This window comes from Malurus melanocephalus, unplaced genomic scaffold (genome assembly GCF_030028575.1).
Source record: "Malurus melanocephalus ecotype Western Australia unplaced genomic scaffold, MMel_1.1 scaffold_165, whole genome shotgun sequence".
NCBI classification, from domain to species: domain Eukaryota; kingdom Metazoa; phylum Chordata; class Aves; order Passeriformes; family Maluridae; genus Malurus; species Malurus melanocephalus.
This window is the reverse complement of record NW_026623397.1, coordinates 507,108-522,730: the sequence shown is the minus strand read 5'-3', so window position 1 is coordinate 522,730 and position 15,623 is coordinate 507,108. Positions and strand designations below refer to the sequence as shown.

The 15,623-nt window shown below is 48.9% G+C and overlaps 2 protein-coding genes across 2 annotated transcripts in view; one reads left to right on the top strand and one right to left on the bottom strand.

Annotated features, from left to right (window-relative positions):
* ASCL2 (achaete-scute family bHLH transcription factor 2) overlaps positions 1-549 on the bottom strand; it is a 2,519-nt gene extending 1,970 nt beyond the window's left edge. Inside the window, exons 1-2 of the mRNA XM_057372143.1 lie at positions 488-549; positions 145-385 (exon numbers count right to left, since the gene is read on the bottom strand). Of these exons, the coding sequence (XP_057228126.1) occupies positions 145-385; positions 488-549 (303 nt within the window). The remainder of the gene's footprint in view (positions 1-144; positions 386-487) is intronic.
* Positions 550-7,016: 6,467 nt separating this feature from the next.
* The window catches only part of TSPAN32 (tetraspanin 32), a 31,306-nt gene continuing 22,699 nt past the window's right edge, over positions 7,017-15,623 (top strand). Inside the window, exons 1-3 of the mRNA XM_057372152.1 lie at positions 7,017-7,374; positions 9,430-9,544; positions 10,825-10,922. Coding sequence (XP_057228135.1) covers positions 7,309-7,374; positions 9,430-9,544; positions 10,825-10,922 — 279 coding nt within the window. The 5' untranslated portion in view covers positions 7,017-7,308. The remainder of the gene's footprint in view (positions 7,375-9,429; positions 9,545-10,824; positions 10,923-15,623) is intronic.

Here is a 15,623-nt window from a genome sequence, read left to right as displayed (position 1 = left end):
CCCTCGGGGTGTGCTCCCTACCCCCTCTTGAAACCCTCCCCTCAAATCACCGCCTGTGACCCGGCAATTAAAAAAATTTATTTTAATATAGTTTTTATTATTACTTGGGGGAGGGGCCCGCCTCTCGCCCCGCCTCCCCCGCACCCCGGAGCGCTCACGCACCAGCAGCCGGGACTCCCCGCTGCTCTCGAAGAGGTGGAAGCTGCGGGTCTTGTSCCTTCCAGACCCTTGAGGGGTCGGTGTCGCCGGTGCCACTGAGCCGTCCCCTCCCCAGAGCGGTACCTTGCGGGTGACGATGCGGGGAAGGCGGCGGCCCRGCAGCGCCTCTGCCCCCAGGGCTTTGCCGGCGGAGCGGTCAGTGCCGGCACCTGGCTGCCGGTTGGTGCTTGCCCGACAGAGCCRTGGGACACACCGTGGCTCTGCTTTGTTACATCCACCGAAAAAGTGTAATAACAAAGATTTATGGTAGTGGCGTGAGTCACCTTACCAACGCCGTTCTCCACAGACCGGCTCTGTGGGCTTCGGTGGGAGTTTCAAGGATACAGGCATGGAGACCAGAAGGAAAATGCAAAGCTTTTGTAGCTCGGGGATTGCAGCCCGGCTTCCCTCTGCCATGCCAAGCAGTCCTCCTTGGTTCTCTGTCAAGCAAGCCTTGCTTCCAGCTCCAGCGGGAAGAGCAGCAGGGTAAGGTGCTTTCAGATAGCTGGGAGGACAAAGGAGTTTCCTTTTGGAGTCCTGGGAACTTGTGGGAAGAAATAACGTGCACGGTGTTTTGCTAAATAAACAGGGTGGATGGAGGGGGATCTGCATGAGCCTACTGCCCAGGAGCTGTGTCCACTTTCAGCTTCAGCACAGCTTCAGGATGTGCGGTCTTCACACCCACCCAGTCTTATAAAAAAAAGAAAAAAAAAAATCCAACGGTGTGATGCAGTTCAGTTACAGAGCTTCATTCACTTTTCAGGGGGAACATGACCCCATCTCAGGAAAATGCTCCAAGCTAGTGCCTCTGGCAGTGACTTGGTGGCGGGGATGTGTCATCCCATGGACAGGTGCCAGCAAGGCTCTGCAGCACGATCTGGATATCAAAGGGTCTGTATTCTCGTCTGCCCTGGACCACTTTGGTGCTAGTCCTCAGGTGTATCTAAGCCAAAAAATGGTAGTTCAAAGAGCTGTCCATAATTTCTTGATGTGACACAGAGGGGGCTCCTTTTTTTTACCTATGTGGGGTATTAAGGGAGCAGCAAGGCTCCATCACATCGAAAGAGAAATATTTTCCCTGAGAATCAGTTTCAATGGCAGTGACTTGAAGGTGCCAGCCCCCATGCAGTGTCACGGGCAGCCGAGCTGAAATTCCTGACAGTAAGGAGCCTGCGAGCACTTTGATTTTCTGGTAATCAAGCATGCAGAAAGCTTAGCACCAAAATCCAGTGGCTGCTGAGACCTTCTTGGCCGTGCTGTAGACCTGGGGGCAAACCAGTGAGCAGCCCTACAGCTTCTGTRAAGGACCTGTCCCGAGAGGAGCAGCTCACGGTGTGCGGCGCAGGAGGGAGCATTTTGCCTGGTGGGTTTCCGGCAGCGCAGGGGAGCTGCTTGCCTGGTGCCCTTGCTGGGAGTGCACGGACTGCTTGCTCAGCTGAGGCTGTGTAATGCATTTATCTTCAGCATCTGCAAAGCTGCCCTGGCTGGCACAGGGGGCTTCCCTTGTGCTTTCAGACATAGCTTAGTCAGTAGGGGCATTACTGCAGTGGAGTAATACTGATGTTCTTTTATTACCTCGTCTCTGATTTCTGCTGAAAACCCTTCTCACAGGAAAGGGGAAGCTGCTGCCCTTGAAACTTTTCAAGAGAAAACCTTCTGTATTGAAGTGCCATGCTTAAGAGTAATACCTGGATTTTTYGTCATACAAAAATAGCTACAGGGATTTTTTTTCATTAATAACTCACACCAGTAAACCCAGTCTCAAGGGAGAGTACGCAGCCTCCAGCCACAGTTATTCCACGCTCAGCTCAGGGATGAACTTGACTTGTCCAAATTGGCTTCAGGGATGCTGATCATGACGTGTGTTTCCAGACAGATGTGGCCATCGGGTCTGAGCCTGAGCACAACACACTGCAAATGCTTACACTTTCCTAGCAGTGCAGCTGGCTTCCCAACAGACTGCAGGAAGGTAGGTAGGTACATCTTGTACTCAGAAAAATGCAATCTCATTTGAAATMTCTCTATAAAGTTAATGACTATGTAAGATCCAGTAGAACAAGACATCATTAAACACTGTCTGTGTTCACAATCAACTTCCTGATCATAACCTGTGGGGAGAGAGCATCCAGCAATGTGCTACCCATCCCCAGAGTGGGGAGAAGAAATTATCCTCTCCTGGAGCAGGTAAGGCAAAAATGACAACTGCATGGTTGGTGTGGACACCTCACAGCCCCATGTGGCTTCGGCCAGTGTGCTGCAAGGTGGCCAATTAATGCTCAGGGAGAAGGGCCTCTGTAAAGGGCCTCTGAATGTTAGTTCATGCTAGTTCTTGTACCTGCCAAAGGTGAAAGCAAAGTGCTGCCCCTGGCTTGGCACTTGTGTCAGCAGGAAGGCTGCAGATAGGATGCTGGGTCAGTCCTGGTGTCTCCCATGCTTTAGAGGCAGCTGACTTGGGCTCTTCAGGGTATTTTGCCAAAACTTTCTGRACTGCAGTGGAAAGTACTAGAGGTCCTGTTGCAATGAAGCTTGAGAGGATGTATGTCAAAAATAAAGGGTGATGGGCAGTCGAGCAGCCCTGTTCTTGGTGAGCAGGGCAGTGCCTGTTTCCCAGGCTGTGCTGTGYTCACACTGGTTTTGCCAGGAGCAGGGCTAGATGGAGCAGGGATTCCATTATGTATTCAGGTCTATCACCTGCACAGCTGGCTCCTGGGCAGTTATGGTTTGCAATTAGATAGCATGTAGAAAAGAATAAGAAATTTAGTTTGAGTAGGGTGGTGTGCTTTAGAGTTATGAGTCCAGTTTGTTCAGTGGAGAAAGTTCATTGGAGTTTATTCTGTGGAGGGAACTCCCTGTCTTCAGCTTATGTTCTTTTCCAATGTAATCTTTCTTTGGTTTGATGAATTATTTTTAATAACTCTTCTGACATTTTATCTTTTCACCTATAATAATTTCAAATTGCCTGGGAATCACTAGAGGATTTCTGAGACACACACTCAGAAAAATAATAATAAAGAAAAAAAGTTCTTTGGAGATACTATGATTTCTCTCTTGTTTTGCATCTTCCAAAGCAAGCCTCTAGCCAGCCTTGTTTCCATTCACAGTGGAATTGTATGGTGCATCTGAAGCCTGGCAAAGCTCAGCACCTCCCCCTTTTCTCCTCTCATTCCTTTCTTGAAAAGAGATAGCCCCGGGTTTAAAAGTTGATTTTTAGCTTTGTGTGTATGTGCTATATGAATGCTAAGCAGCCTTTACAATGCATCCTTGTGATGTGCCTGGGAAGGCAGACAGGCTGTGAGGTCTCCYTGGCTTCCCATCATCCCTATGGCTGCAGTGCGGTTTGATACGGACATGTTTTATTTACGAGCGAGCTTTAGGGTGAATCCAGCCGTGTTATGGGCAGTAGCTGAGGGACAGAATGGGCTGAGCCACTGACACTTGTAAATCTGACTTATCTGGAGCTGCTTTCTGCTTTGGGGGAGAAGTGTTTTCCCTAATGGTGCTTTGGGCTGGAAAAAGAGAAGGCTCCTGAGAGGCAGCAGGGACCTGCCACAGGTGTGTCCTGCCTGGATAATGGGTGTAGTTTTGGCTCCTAGGTAACAACCTCTTCCTTGCCTCCAGCTCATTCTATCTCAGGAGCATGCATAGCAGTGCCCCAAAGCCAAGTGGGATTTTTCTTTTCCCTGCTGCCTCAAAAGAGTTCAAACAGCTGAGACTGGGGTGCTGCTGTTCCATCACTGGTTACTACACTGACAGAGGGAGAGCCAGAAAAGTGCAGAGCCAGYCAAGAAGGCACCACCATGAATTCAGCCTCTTCTCCTTCATTCGTGTTTAGTGTCCCAAGCTCAACCCATGCAGCATTAACTAATCAAATCCCCCAGCTCTTTTAGGACATAGGGATCTGACAACATGAGGATCATTTCCCTCCATCTCAGAAGAGGGCTGGGGATTTATAGCTCTGCAAAAAAAAATATGATCTGGCGTTGTTCTCTTTATTAAATCAATCCCTCCCTTCTGGATGAGGTGGCACATCATTCCAAGACTCATGCAGCTGGGGATGCTGGTGTATATTTTCATAACAGAAATCTCTAAGCTGCCACAAGGCTGGAAAGGGAGCACCTGTGCTCTCAGGGTATTTTCAGACTAATACCATCTTTCCATGCTTTAACTGATAACCAGAGATAAGGGAGGAAGCCACAGACAGGAGCTGTGGTCACCTGTGGTTTTTGCACTGCATTTTGGAGGGATAAATTGTGCTATTGCAAAGGGGACAAATCGATAAAACCTGGCAGAGAGGGCAGGAGGCCGAGTCTTGCTGGAAAAACCATGCTGCCATCTAGCCCACATGCTGGCTGCAAGGGTGTTTCCCTGGCATGCCACCAGCTCTGTCTCTCATCCCACTGGGATGAGGTTGAGGGGACAGACACCTTGCTTCTCACCAGTACTTCCTGGCACAGAAATTGGTGTGTGTCTACTGAAGCAGTGTGAGCCAACAACAGGGCACCCACAGGAAGTTTAATCCCATAGAAAGTGAAGGGTTGCATGGATTGCCTTTTTGATGGGCACACTCCCCCTGTGCTCCCTTCAGCAGTGCCCTTCCATTTGCCAAATGTGCCTTCATCAACCACAGTCCAACATCTCTATATCCCAGCTCTACTCATGCTCCTGCTTTCTTTTGGGTGAGGGAGGGAGGGACTTTTCTTTTGGCTTTTTTTTTTTTTTTTTTGAAATCCACATAGGCTCTGCTCCAAACAGGAAACTTTCAAGTCATACCTGTATGGGATAGAGGGTAAGAGAGAGGAAAGAGAAACAGCAGAAAATCCTCTACTCCTGACCCCAGCAGGAGGAGCAGTTAATGGACGGAGTGGGCACAAAGGYAGGGTACCAAGCAGGGCAAGTGGGGGAAGCATCAGAAGACATGGGCAGGCTACTCACGAAAAGGCATTTTCAACCAAAACAAACTGCCCTTTAGACACAGGTGTTAGAAGTTACAAACCTCCTTTCAGAGTGATGTCTGTCAATGAAGGAATCTGGTTTTATGGCTGGAGACAAAAGGAGGTGGAACATATTTTGTGAAAAGACTAGGAGCCCTTGCAAGGTGTGTAGATGATGATTTTGGGACCTCTCAGGTGGATCGAGGTGAGCTCCAAGGCTTCTGCGGGAACTGAGGAGACCYCCGAAAACCTGCATCGCTTATCCCGCCCCTCGGGAAGGGCTTCTGCTGGTCTGTGGGGACCTCTAGTGTGAGACTTGGCTTCGCACAGGTCTCGCTGCCGTGGCAGGCGTTTAGGATGGGGAAGGAACTGGGGCGAGGAACGAAGATGGGTTCCATARTTTTTTCCCTGTCCGCCGCTGTGAAACAGATTCTGGGTGTGCTCAGGGCTGGTGACATGGCTTGGTTACTGTCGCTCGTGGCCGGGCTGATGTGGTTTGATGTTACACACAGAGCTGTGCTCATACCTACTTGCAGACCTTGCAGATTTAGCCTGTAAGTCCACCGGTGGACCAACTCTGCTGTCTTTGTTCCAGGGATCCTTCCCCTTGAAAATGCAGGTGACAACACCCCCGCCTGTCCCCCAGTACCAGAAGAAATGATGGGTGCCCACAGTTCTGCATTCAGATGCAATCCTAACTCTTAACAGTGTCTTCTCAGGCATTTTCCCCACCGGGTCTATTCCCGGGGGCCATCCTCCTGAACATGGGTGGCTTGGCATCAACTGCCTCACCAGGCTGTTGTCCCCTCCCCACTGCCCTCCTTCCCTGCTGTCTATCCACTGGTTTTGTTCAGATGGTCTCCAGCTGGCGGCCAGAGAAGGAAGGTCTCTCTGTGCACATGGGTACATCAGTGTCTCCTGCTGGACATAAGGGACGACTGTCCCAGGGTAGGGGTTCGCAAGCCATGGGGACACCTGCTTYTAGTACTGCCTGTGGCAGCTCTCATTGGTGTCTCTGGAGGTTGMAACCAAGATGATCTGCACAAAAACTTGCAAGAAAGCTAGTGATRTAGTCAGAAAATCATAACATGCTTTTTCCTGTGCACATGACTTTGTGCAACTCTCTTTCTCTTCTCTTTGCTTTACGAAATGTATCTCCCTTCCTTTTTTCACTCCTCTCCTCCTTCTTTGTCATCTTCCTGTAACTGTGGTTACTATTCTGGGATGGTTTTACTTTTTTGCTCCCTTTGTTTGCCATTTGGGCGGAGTGCAATTATTTTTCATCACTCGGTTTCTCCTGTTTTTCACCAGTCTGGTTCCAAAACTAAGGATGATTAAGGCAGTCAGTCATTCAGGCTCACGTTGGCCAGATTGCTCCTGATGYTTCTTTGCGATTGACTTTTGAGAAATATGCACCCAGGAGACAGCTGGTTTTGAATATCAGAAATCACCTGAGTCTTTTGCAGCTGTGGGTCCATGGAGCCTTCAGTGCTAGGAGAGGGGCAAGGACAAACTTAAAACATCCATGAACAGTGAGGGTCTCCTAAGCAGGGAAATATATTTGCATATAGACATTTTCTTGAATAAAATACTGTCAAATATGGGTTTTTTCCCTCATCTGCAAATGCAAGTTTTAATAGAAACTCAGCCAAAGATTATTGCCATGTTTTACACGAGGAGAGAAGACTCTTACACAGAYGTCTTTGAGGGGGTTTAATCTCTTCTTTAAACAATAGGTTATTTTTTTCTAAATAATGTTCTCTTAGATCCTTCCCAAAAATACTATTTATGCAGATTATAAACAAAAAAAAGTTACCGACAATGTTTATTAAGCAAAACTGCATCCCAGTGAAAGTCAAAACCAGGGTATTTTGACACTGACTCTTCACTGAACACTTAAAAAAATTTTTGCTTAATGAAAAGTTGTTTTTCTGTGTGCCATTCCTTCTTTCCCAGCTGGCTGGGTGTGGGAGTTGACAGCAGCTGACTGAGAGCCTGTGCAGAAGGTGACTGCCCTAAACAGGATTTAATAATCAGGCAGGAGGAGGTGCATCGGCACGTGCTGGGGACTCCACTTCCTGAGAGGCCCCATTGTGGCCATGCCTTCCTTTGGTGGAAACCCAGGCTTTATCAAGAGCTGGAGGGACCAACTGCCAGCTCTCTCTGGGGACAAGCTGCCATGGGACTGAGGTGCGGGATGAGGACCACCAAGTGCCAGCTGCTGGCGACCAGCCTCTGTGTCATGGTGAGCAGGCAGGTTTGGGGCRGGGGGGGTCTCTGCAGAACCGAGGTGAACCATAGCCTTTCCCATCCCCGCTCCGAGAGGGGATGGTTTTCCCACGTTCTGTTTTTGGTGGGTGGAGGGCAAGCACAGCCAACTGCCTGAGTTATCATTGCGCCATGGGCGGTTATCGCTGGCCACCAGCATCGCCCCCACTCCTCTGATACACTTCTGGTTTCTCAGGGCTGTCACACCACTGCAGCTCTTTCACAACTCACCAGCTGCCTCCAAGGAGAAAGGCAAGTGCTGTCAGAATGGGTGGTTTTCCACAAAAAGATATTTGCTCCTGTCTCCTTGGAGCAAAAGAGAGAGGATGGACCTGCTGCAGTCACGCTTGCTGCTGGGAGGGTGGTCCACTGCAGGTGGGATCAGTGAGGATATGAAACCACAAGGCTTTGGTGGAAGTGTGAGAGACTTGTGAATCGGCACCGCAAAGTGAAAGCAGTTCCAGGGACAGTTTCTATCAACTCTTGAAGCAAAATCAAGGGGAGTTTCTGCTATTAAAGCTGATGGGAAATGGTGGAAACTGGAGAACATTTCTCCTGGATGCTTGACTTGTATGTTCTTGTTGTCTTTTCAATTCATCAAAACTTTCCAGCATAATAATAATAATAATAATAATAATAATAATAATAATAATAATAATAATAATAATAATAATCTTCATCATGTGTATTTAGTTCAAAGAGGGTTGGTGGCTCAGAAAGAGTGTAATTAGAAGGTAACACTTCATTTTGGGCCACAAATGAAGTTTGTAGTTTTTCCAAATTTCAGCATTTCATGACTGCRGTTGTAAGGTGGTTCTGTCTTCCAAATGACAGAATATGCCATTTGGAGGAAATGAAAGGAGGATTGGTACCAAGCATATTCAGAGGACACATTAAGGCAAARCCACTCTGGATGATTAGAATCACATTATTGCTGTTGGGAGGATTTTAAACTGGTTTTCCTCAGAAATCTGAGCTAACTGGTGTAGCACTTAGCATTTTGCTGGGTRTGGGTCAAGATATGCAGTAATGCACAGTCTGAGGGATCAGAACGTGTCACAAATTCAGTTAGACAAAATGCTACGGTTTGGATGGATTTAGTCTCTGAAGCCATAAGCCTCCGGCAAAAGCTATTAGAAAATGTCACATAGTGGGGATTATGCTGAGATCGCACTGTTGCATTTGACACAGGTAAGCTGCCTCGTGTCTCCATATTGTAAAGGCAAAAAATGATGAAGCCTCATCTTAGGAGATAGATTTTTATTTTCCAGGTTCATTACACTAGATTTGGGGCTGTTTTTYGCCGTTGGCACCTTTGTCCCAGCTCTGCCACCTCTCATGCTGCAAGGAGCCCTGCCCTAGAGCCAGGTGCCATCAGAAATGTTCCCTGTCCATCATTCTGACTTACTCTGGGCAACACAAGAGCCTGATGTGCATGTAATTACCCGGTGCCTTAGGCACAGCAGTGGTCTCAGGCATGGGACAGAAACAGGCCAGCAACACCTTGCAGAGACAGAAACCACCACATACAACTCAGTAGTGCAGGACTCAGCTCTTTGCACTCCACTACAGGAAACAGAGCCAACAGCAGGCAGTAAGACTGGCATGGCAAAGAGCAAAGCAGAGATCATCACCCCTGCCCCAAACCACTTCTGAAGTTGGCAGTCCTCACAGCCACACCTGTGCAGTCTGCAGAGTGGAGTGTCACTGCACAGGTATGCTGCAAGGGCATCAATCCTCTCCATTTTCTTCACATGGTGGGAATTTAATTCATAGGCATTGGCCAAGAGACTGTGGGCTGAACAGCATTACATACACTCATTACAAAAGAGACAAAAACAACTTTAGTATTTTTCAGTGTCTGGGGTTTATCCTTTTATGTGCATTTTGGGGTACATGTGGTGGTCTCTGGATGATSAGGCTGTCCACATTTGCATAGGGCTCAGGAGTATCTAGATATACCTCAAACYTTTGTGTGCACCCAGCAAGAGCTGCTGCCTTGTAAATCCTTCCTGAAACCCTTCTTTTCCAGCTGCTGGGGCTCTCCATTGCTACGCTGAGCACAGTCACCCATTACGGGCTCCGTTTCACCCTCATCAGCAACGTCTCCCTGGACAGCAACTCCTACAGGGTCATCCACCACACAGGTATGTCACAGTCACACCCCAGTGAGACCTTTGGTCAAACCACAAGCTGCAAAATTCCCTAAAGCAATTGAAGAAAATGCAGGGGTATCTCAAGAAGAGGAAGGAGCTGGGTTTTGGAGGATGCTTCAGGACTAATGCAGTCCCACAGGCACTTTCTTTCCCTGTACCAGACTCGCATGCCTGTGGGAGCATGGATGCTGTGGGAGCATGGGGTGCTCAGGTATTTCTGTGTTTGCACCTGTTCCTCTATTCACTGTGTCCCCATCCTTCTCCTGTGTGTGGTAAGAGCTCAGGGGGMTCTCCACAGCCTCTAAAAGTTCACTGGGGCTGGCAGGAGCCTGGGAGCTTGGGCAGAAGGACTACAGGAGTTGGAGCAGAACACAAAAAATTGAGGCTAGGAGGAGAAATGCATGGCAACACCTGGAGGTTTTCTGGGGAAATGTGGGGTATTTTTGCTTTCACAAGGGAGAAATATTAACTGAATCTCAGGTACAAGGCCAGAGCAAAGATAGCCTGGACACCAAAATACTCTGCTCACCTCTGCTGCACTTGTATGTGCTGCTTCTCCTGAGCTATGCTCTGGGCTTAAACATGCTTACACCCCTGGGATCCTGGCTCTCAATTTCAATTGAACAAAGCAGGTATGAAAACTGTGTTAGTCCAAAGCTAACTTCCTTCCTTGTTCCTACACATAAAGGGGTTATATATCAGCACTGACTGTAGCCTTGCAGGCTCTCCCACCCCAGCCACCCCTCTCCAGCAATGCTTTGGTTTGCCTTGTTTGCAAGCATTCCCTCTGYATGGTTAGAATAGCAAAGCCCTTTGCAGCACTGTGGTCCCTGAGCCCTGCCCTGCATAGTGGCTGAGATCCTGCTGAGCCAGGAGGAAACTAGAGGGTGAGTGTTGCACCAGATTAGCAGTGCCCCAAGTCCTGATAGGGGCTGTGGGACAGCTGCTGCACACCAGCACCCCCCATTTGGGGGGATCTTTATCAGAATGTTGAAATAATTGGCAGCTTGTGGTCTTTCGGGTGGACTGACAACCCTTTTAGGCTGCTTCACTCTGCCGGAGCTGTGGGAGCAACTCAGACATACACAGCAAAGCATGCACAGATGGGGGGTACTGAATAAATTACAGAAAACTTTCAGTTCTGCAGCCTGGTCATTTGGGGCCAGTTCCCCAAAACACACATCTTGACCACTCTCTGGGTGAAGCATCAYGCTGGGTGTCTGGTAGCACTTGGCATCTGACCACAACTCTCATGTCTGTCTTCCTTCCAGCTTTCTACTTGGGGATCTGCGTGAGCATGACCCTGATCCTGGCAGCCCTGCTGAGCTCTGCCGCCACGGTGCGGGAATCGCAGTGTCTTACTGCCATGGTGCGTATCTGTACCCACAAGGACTGGCTGGGAGGGGATTTTTGTCACCTTGGGCTGGCCCCTTTACTGTGTGCTGCTGGGGGCCATGTTGCCTTGGACAATGCACACCKGGGGAAGGAGTCCTGTTGTTCCACCTTGTGCTGCAAGGGGACATTTTTGTTAAAGCRTGACCTTGCAGAGCTCTTCAGACTGCATCCTTGTGCACCTCGTTTCTTTTGCCAAGGTCCTTCATGTGCAGCTTTCAGAGGGAAGGTGCTTATCTGCCAAGCAACTGCGGTGATGACAATTCTCAGGGTATTTTTTTCCTCCTCACCAACTCAACACGTGGTTTGTGTGGGGAAACCTTAGCAGTGCAATTTTAAGTCTCACATGGTTCTCCTGACTTGTGRCAGCAAAACTAGCCCCTCTTATTCCCCTCCTCACTGCAAACATCCACCACAGTGGTGATGTGAGGCATAGAAAGCATGGAAGAAGGCATGGGGAATTTGGGCTGGACATTGGATTTCAGTCTACTAGGAGACCTGAATACATAAGAGCTGAAATTCCCCCTTTCTTCTCTCCATCATCCACAGCAAAGTGCCTGCTTGGGCCTAGACTATGTTGACAGTAGGAAAGCGCCCTGTGAGCTCAGCTCCATGTAAAAAGAGAGCCTGCATGTGGGGCTTAGTCTACACAGAGCAGCTTCCAGCCTTAGGGCTGGAGGGATGAGTGGTAAATTGCTGCTCACTGCATGTTTTCCTGTGTGAAGGGCAGGAGTTAACAGGTAGTCTGTTGAGCATGAAATCATGTTTAATATAAAATAATTGCATTGCTGTCATATACTAACTTTAAAGACATTTACCTAATCTGTGTAACTGGGGAAAATKATACTGATGGCAGAAATGAGAAGCTGACACCTTAAAATTCAGTGCAAAGCAGCCACTGAAATGAATGTTTTCACTTTCTCTATACACTGTCTTCCTTTCTCTGTTTGAGATGCCCAAAGGGGTCCGAGTTCCCATTATTAGCAGAATATGTGTAACTCCCCTCTCTTTTGCTGAAGTGTCTTTAATGTGTGCCTGCAATTACCACGTCTAAACCAAGGGGTATATACAGAATAGTGGAGATTGTTATGGCTGCCTGAAGATGCAGTCAAACTTCTTTATCATGTTTATTTGTTGCCTTACTYTCTGGTATGGTTTGGGGCATGCCATTCCGTAGAACAGGCTGTGAAAATCATAGCCATTTCCTGAAGCGATAGTTAAATAGTCCCAGCACATACTGAGTGAACTCCAGAGCTGCTGTCCAAAGAGGACTGTCCAGGGGCCACATGGTGCTGGTCTCCCTTCCCCCTGTAATGTGGGTGATCCTTTCCTCCAGCCACACATCACCTCCTCCAGCCTGGCTGGTTTGTTGTATTGCAGCCAAACTCTGCCCACCCAAGAAACCTCTGGCTGGCAGAACCCTCAAACTCGCTATTTATTTTTGTGGCTCCTCGTGCATCCTRTTAGCTTGTCTTTAGCTTCCACAGTTGTGATCCCCTGGCAGAGGTGGCTGTCTTCATTCTGGACCCCTGATGGCACCTTTGCAGGGGAGTCACAGTATCACTGCCTTGCGGGAAGCAGAGGAAAGGTGCGACGAGCGGGGATAACAGGATGCCTCCTGGCTCCTTTTAAGCTCCGTTTCCGCCGTCCCCGTGCCGAGCCGTGGGGCAGGAGGCGAGCGGGCCGCTGGCGGCCGGGCGGGGGCCGCTCCAGCTCCGCGCTCCGCCGCTGGAGGGGGCCGTGGGCCCGCCGGCCGCCCGCTCCCGCTCCGGGAGATGCTGCGGAACCGCCGGGAACGGGAGCAGTCCCCGTAACCCTTGCGGGCTGGTGGCACGTCCCCAGCCCTCAGGAATTAACGGCAGTCCTGGGAGACACCCAAGAACTGGCCACCAGCAACCGTGTTCTTGGCTCCAAGCCGTTCAAGCAGCTCATCAACATCTTAAATCACACGGGGGTGGGGAGTAGGGGGGATGGCATTCGCCCATTCCCCTCCCAACGGCATCTCACACCAAGGACCAGYTCACTGCTCCTTCCCCGCCCCTTCCCCCGCACGGTTCCCATTTCCAAGGCACACTTTTAATCTCTGATCTTCCAGCAAGRAGCAAAGGCAGGGAGGGTCAGCCCTGACAGCTGCAGCGAGGTGTAATCACAGACAGGAGAGGATTTGGCCCTGTGTGGCTACAAAACTTGTCAGTGTGTTGCCCAGCTCCACTGATGCCTGCTGGGCTACAGCTCGCAGGGAGCTGCTTGGAGCTTTTCTCCTCTTTCTGCAATAGACAGGATCTTTCATCTTCCCCCACTATTGATTTTTAAGGGCTTTTCCTCCCTGCACAGAGTATGTCTTATKTAGAAGACCATTTAATTCACTGTTTAATCAAAGAGGGAAGACACCAGACTATATGCCTGATATCTGTGGCTGTCCAGGAAACCAAACCATGCTTGGGGGATGTCTGCATSGATGTGGCTAATCCACCACAATGCCACTTGGTAAACCAGCCACCCTGGGGAAAAGCTGATCAGGATGCAGACAGTCTTACAGGAGCATTGTTTTGTCTGTTTGAATTATGTATGCTCGTGCTGCCTGGCTATCTGGAGCKTTGTGTACCTACAGGGGAGGTCTGGTCTTTGCAGGCCTTACTGGTGCTGTTCTAATAACAGTAATGGTACACAGTGGTTAGAAACCAGAACATGTCCAAACAGTTTAAGCACACAGGTCTCAGGAGCCAGGCTTGTAGCTGCATTCGCAGTATCATGAGACCAGACAGATGCTACCTTGCATCCACTGATGCTTGCACTGATGTTTTCTGGTTCCAAAGAAGCAATTGAGAAGGATAAAAAATTATGTTCTAAAATCCATTAATATTACCTCTGWAGCTCCTCTTAAACAGGGAGAATAGCAACAGGTTTATTGACTGTCCTCCAGCTCTGGCAAACTCTGCTTTCTGGTGATCTATGGTCCATCATGCAGTCAGCCCTGAATGTAAATATCCTGCTGCTCTTACAGTCCCTGGAGGCCCTGTTGCTATTGAAGGGGAGGAAAAGGAAGGAAAACAGCAGTGTCTCTAGTGCTGTTTCTACAGAGGAAAAACTCCGGCACCAGTGAAGGTTTAAAGCATCATGTGTTGTTACCTGGTCAGACAGAGAAAGGGAAAGAAAAGAAAAAACAGGGAGCAACATGCCAACCATAATATCCCAGGTGAAATTCTGACATCTGAACTTTATGGCCTGAAATCCGACTTGTATAGAGGAAAATTTGTGTTCAGGATAGAGCAGATATTTAAAAAAAATCAGTGGAAAAAGCCTCAGTGAATGCCTGGTATAACCCAGATTTTCATCAAGATTGATGAGCCAGTAGGGCCAGCACAGAGCACARGCTGTCTGCTTTATTACACCCAGGTGTAGGCAAGTGTGTAGAGGGTCCTTAATATCACTGCAGCACATTTCAGCATCTTTCTTTCTAATTTAATCTACYTCCTGGTCCCTCATGGTGCAACACTTCTGAGTGAGGCATCTGTGTGCCAGTGGCAGAGGACAGATTCCTCTTTCRGGCTGATGTCACTGACTCGTGTTTGCTCTGTGGAAGGGCAAAAACATTGCATGCTTTTAATGAACTGGGTCAGGCAGGGAGACACACAACCTGATGGATGCAATCTGAATTTCCTATTTCCCTGCTCCTGAGMTCTGCAGTCGGGCAGGGAGCTGGCCCTTGCAATGGACCACAGCAGCACCAAAAAGCAGCCGGAGCAGAGCAGGGCAGAGGTCAGCTCATTCCCTGGAAACGTGGGAGTTTGGCAGAGCTACAGAACCCAGTCTGAGCTAAAGAATCTCTCCCTCATCCAAAGCTGACCCCCTTCACCAAAGGGGGAGCATCAGAGAGGTGAATTAAAAGAAACACCAGCCAAAAGACAGGATGCTATTCCTGCAGATTCTGCCAAGTATGTTGAAGAGAAATTGTTCCTTGCAGCAAGGATGGGAACAAGGTCATTCATAAAAGAGTAATTGATGTCTGCCTGCTGACAGCCCTCCACGGGGCTGATGTGGCTGTCTCTCTCAAAGGGAGCAGCAGCAGCCTGTGGCTAGCTCCAAGGAGCTCCAAGGGTCTGGGAGATGGTGAACCAGCCTTGACCCTTCCACATTTTGTATGCAAACTGCACGTTGCCTTTTTCTTTTTTGCTTCAAATGTCTTCTAACGTAATTAGAAAGTTGCTCTTCCAAAAGCCTTTTGGCTGCGAAGGGAAAAAGCAGGCTATAATTCATTTTTAAGATGTTCTCAGAGCCATGTAATTGCTGTGCACCAGCTGGATGGAGGGGGAGCTTCCCAAGGGGCGCTGTCTTGTATTCCCAGAGAAACCAGACAGCAATAGAGAGCTGATGCTGAACATGAAGGACTGAGATGTGGGGTGGAGTTGGGGGAGGATGAGGAGGATTTTARTCTGGGGTTCTGGCCCCAGAGAGATGTTATAGGTGCTGGAGCTGGTGGGGGAAGGAAGGGAGAGCACAGGGGAAGAAATCTGGGTAGTGTCATTGGAACCCTGTTTTTCGCACTCTTCGGGTTCATGGTGGGTCCTCTCAAGTATGACTTTAATGGAATTACATACAGAAGAGTGCTCACATTGCTATCAGTGCTGGCTTTTTCATCTGAGAGATTTTCTTTTTTTTTTTTTTTTTTTTTTTCATT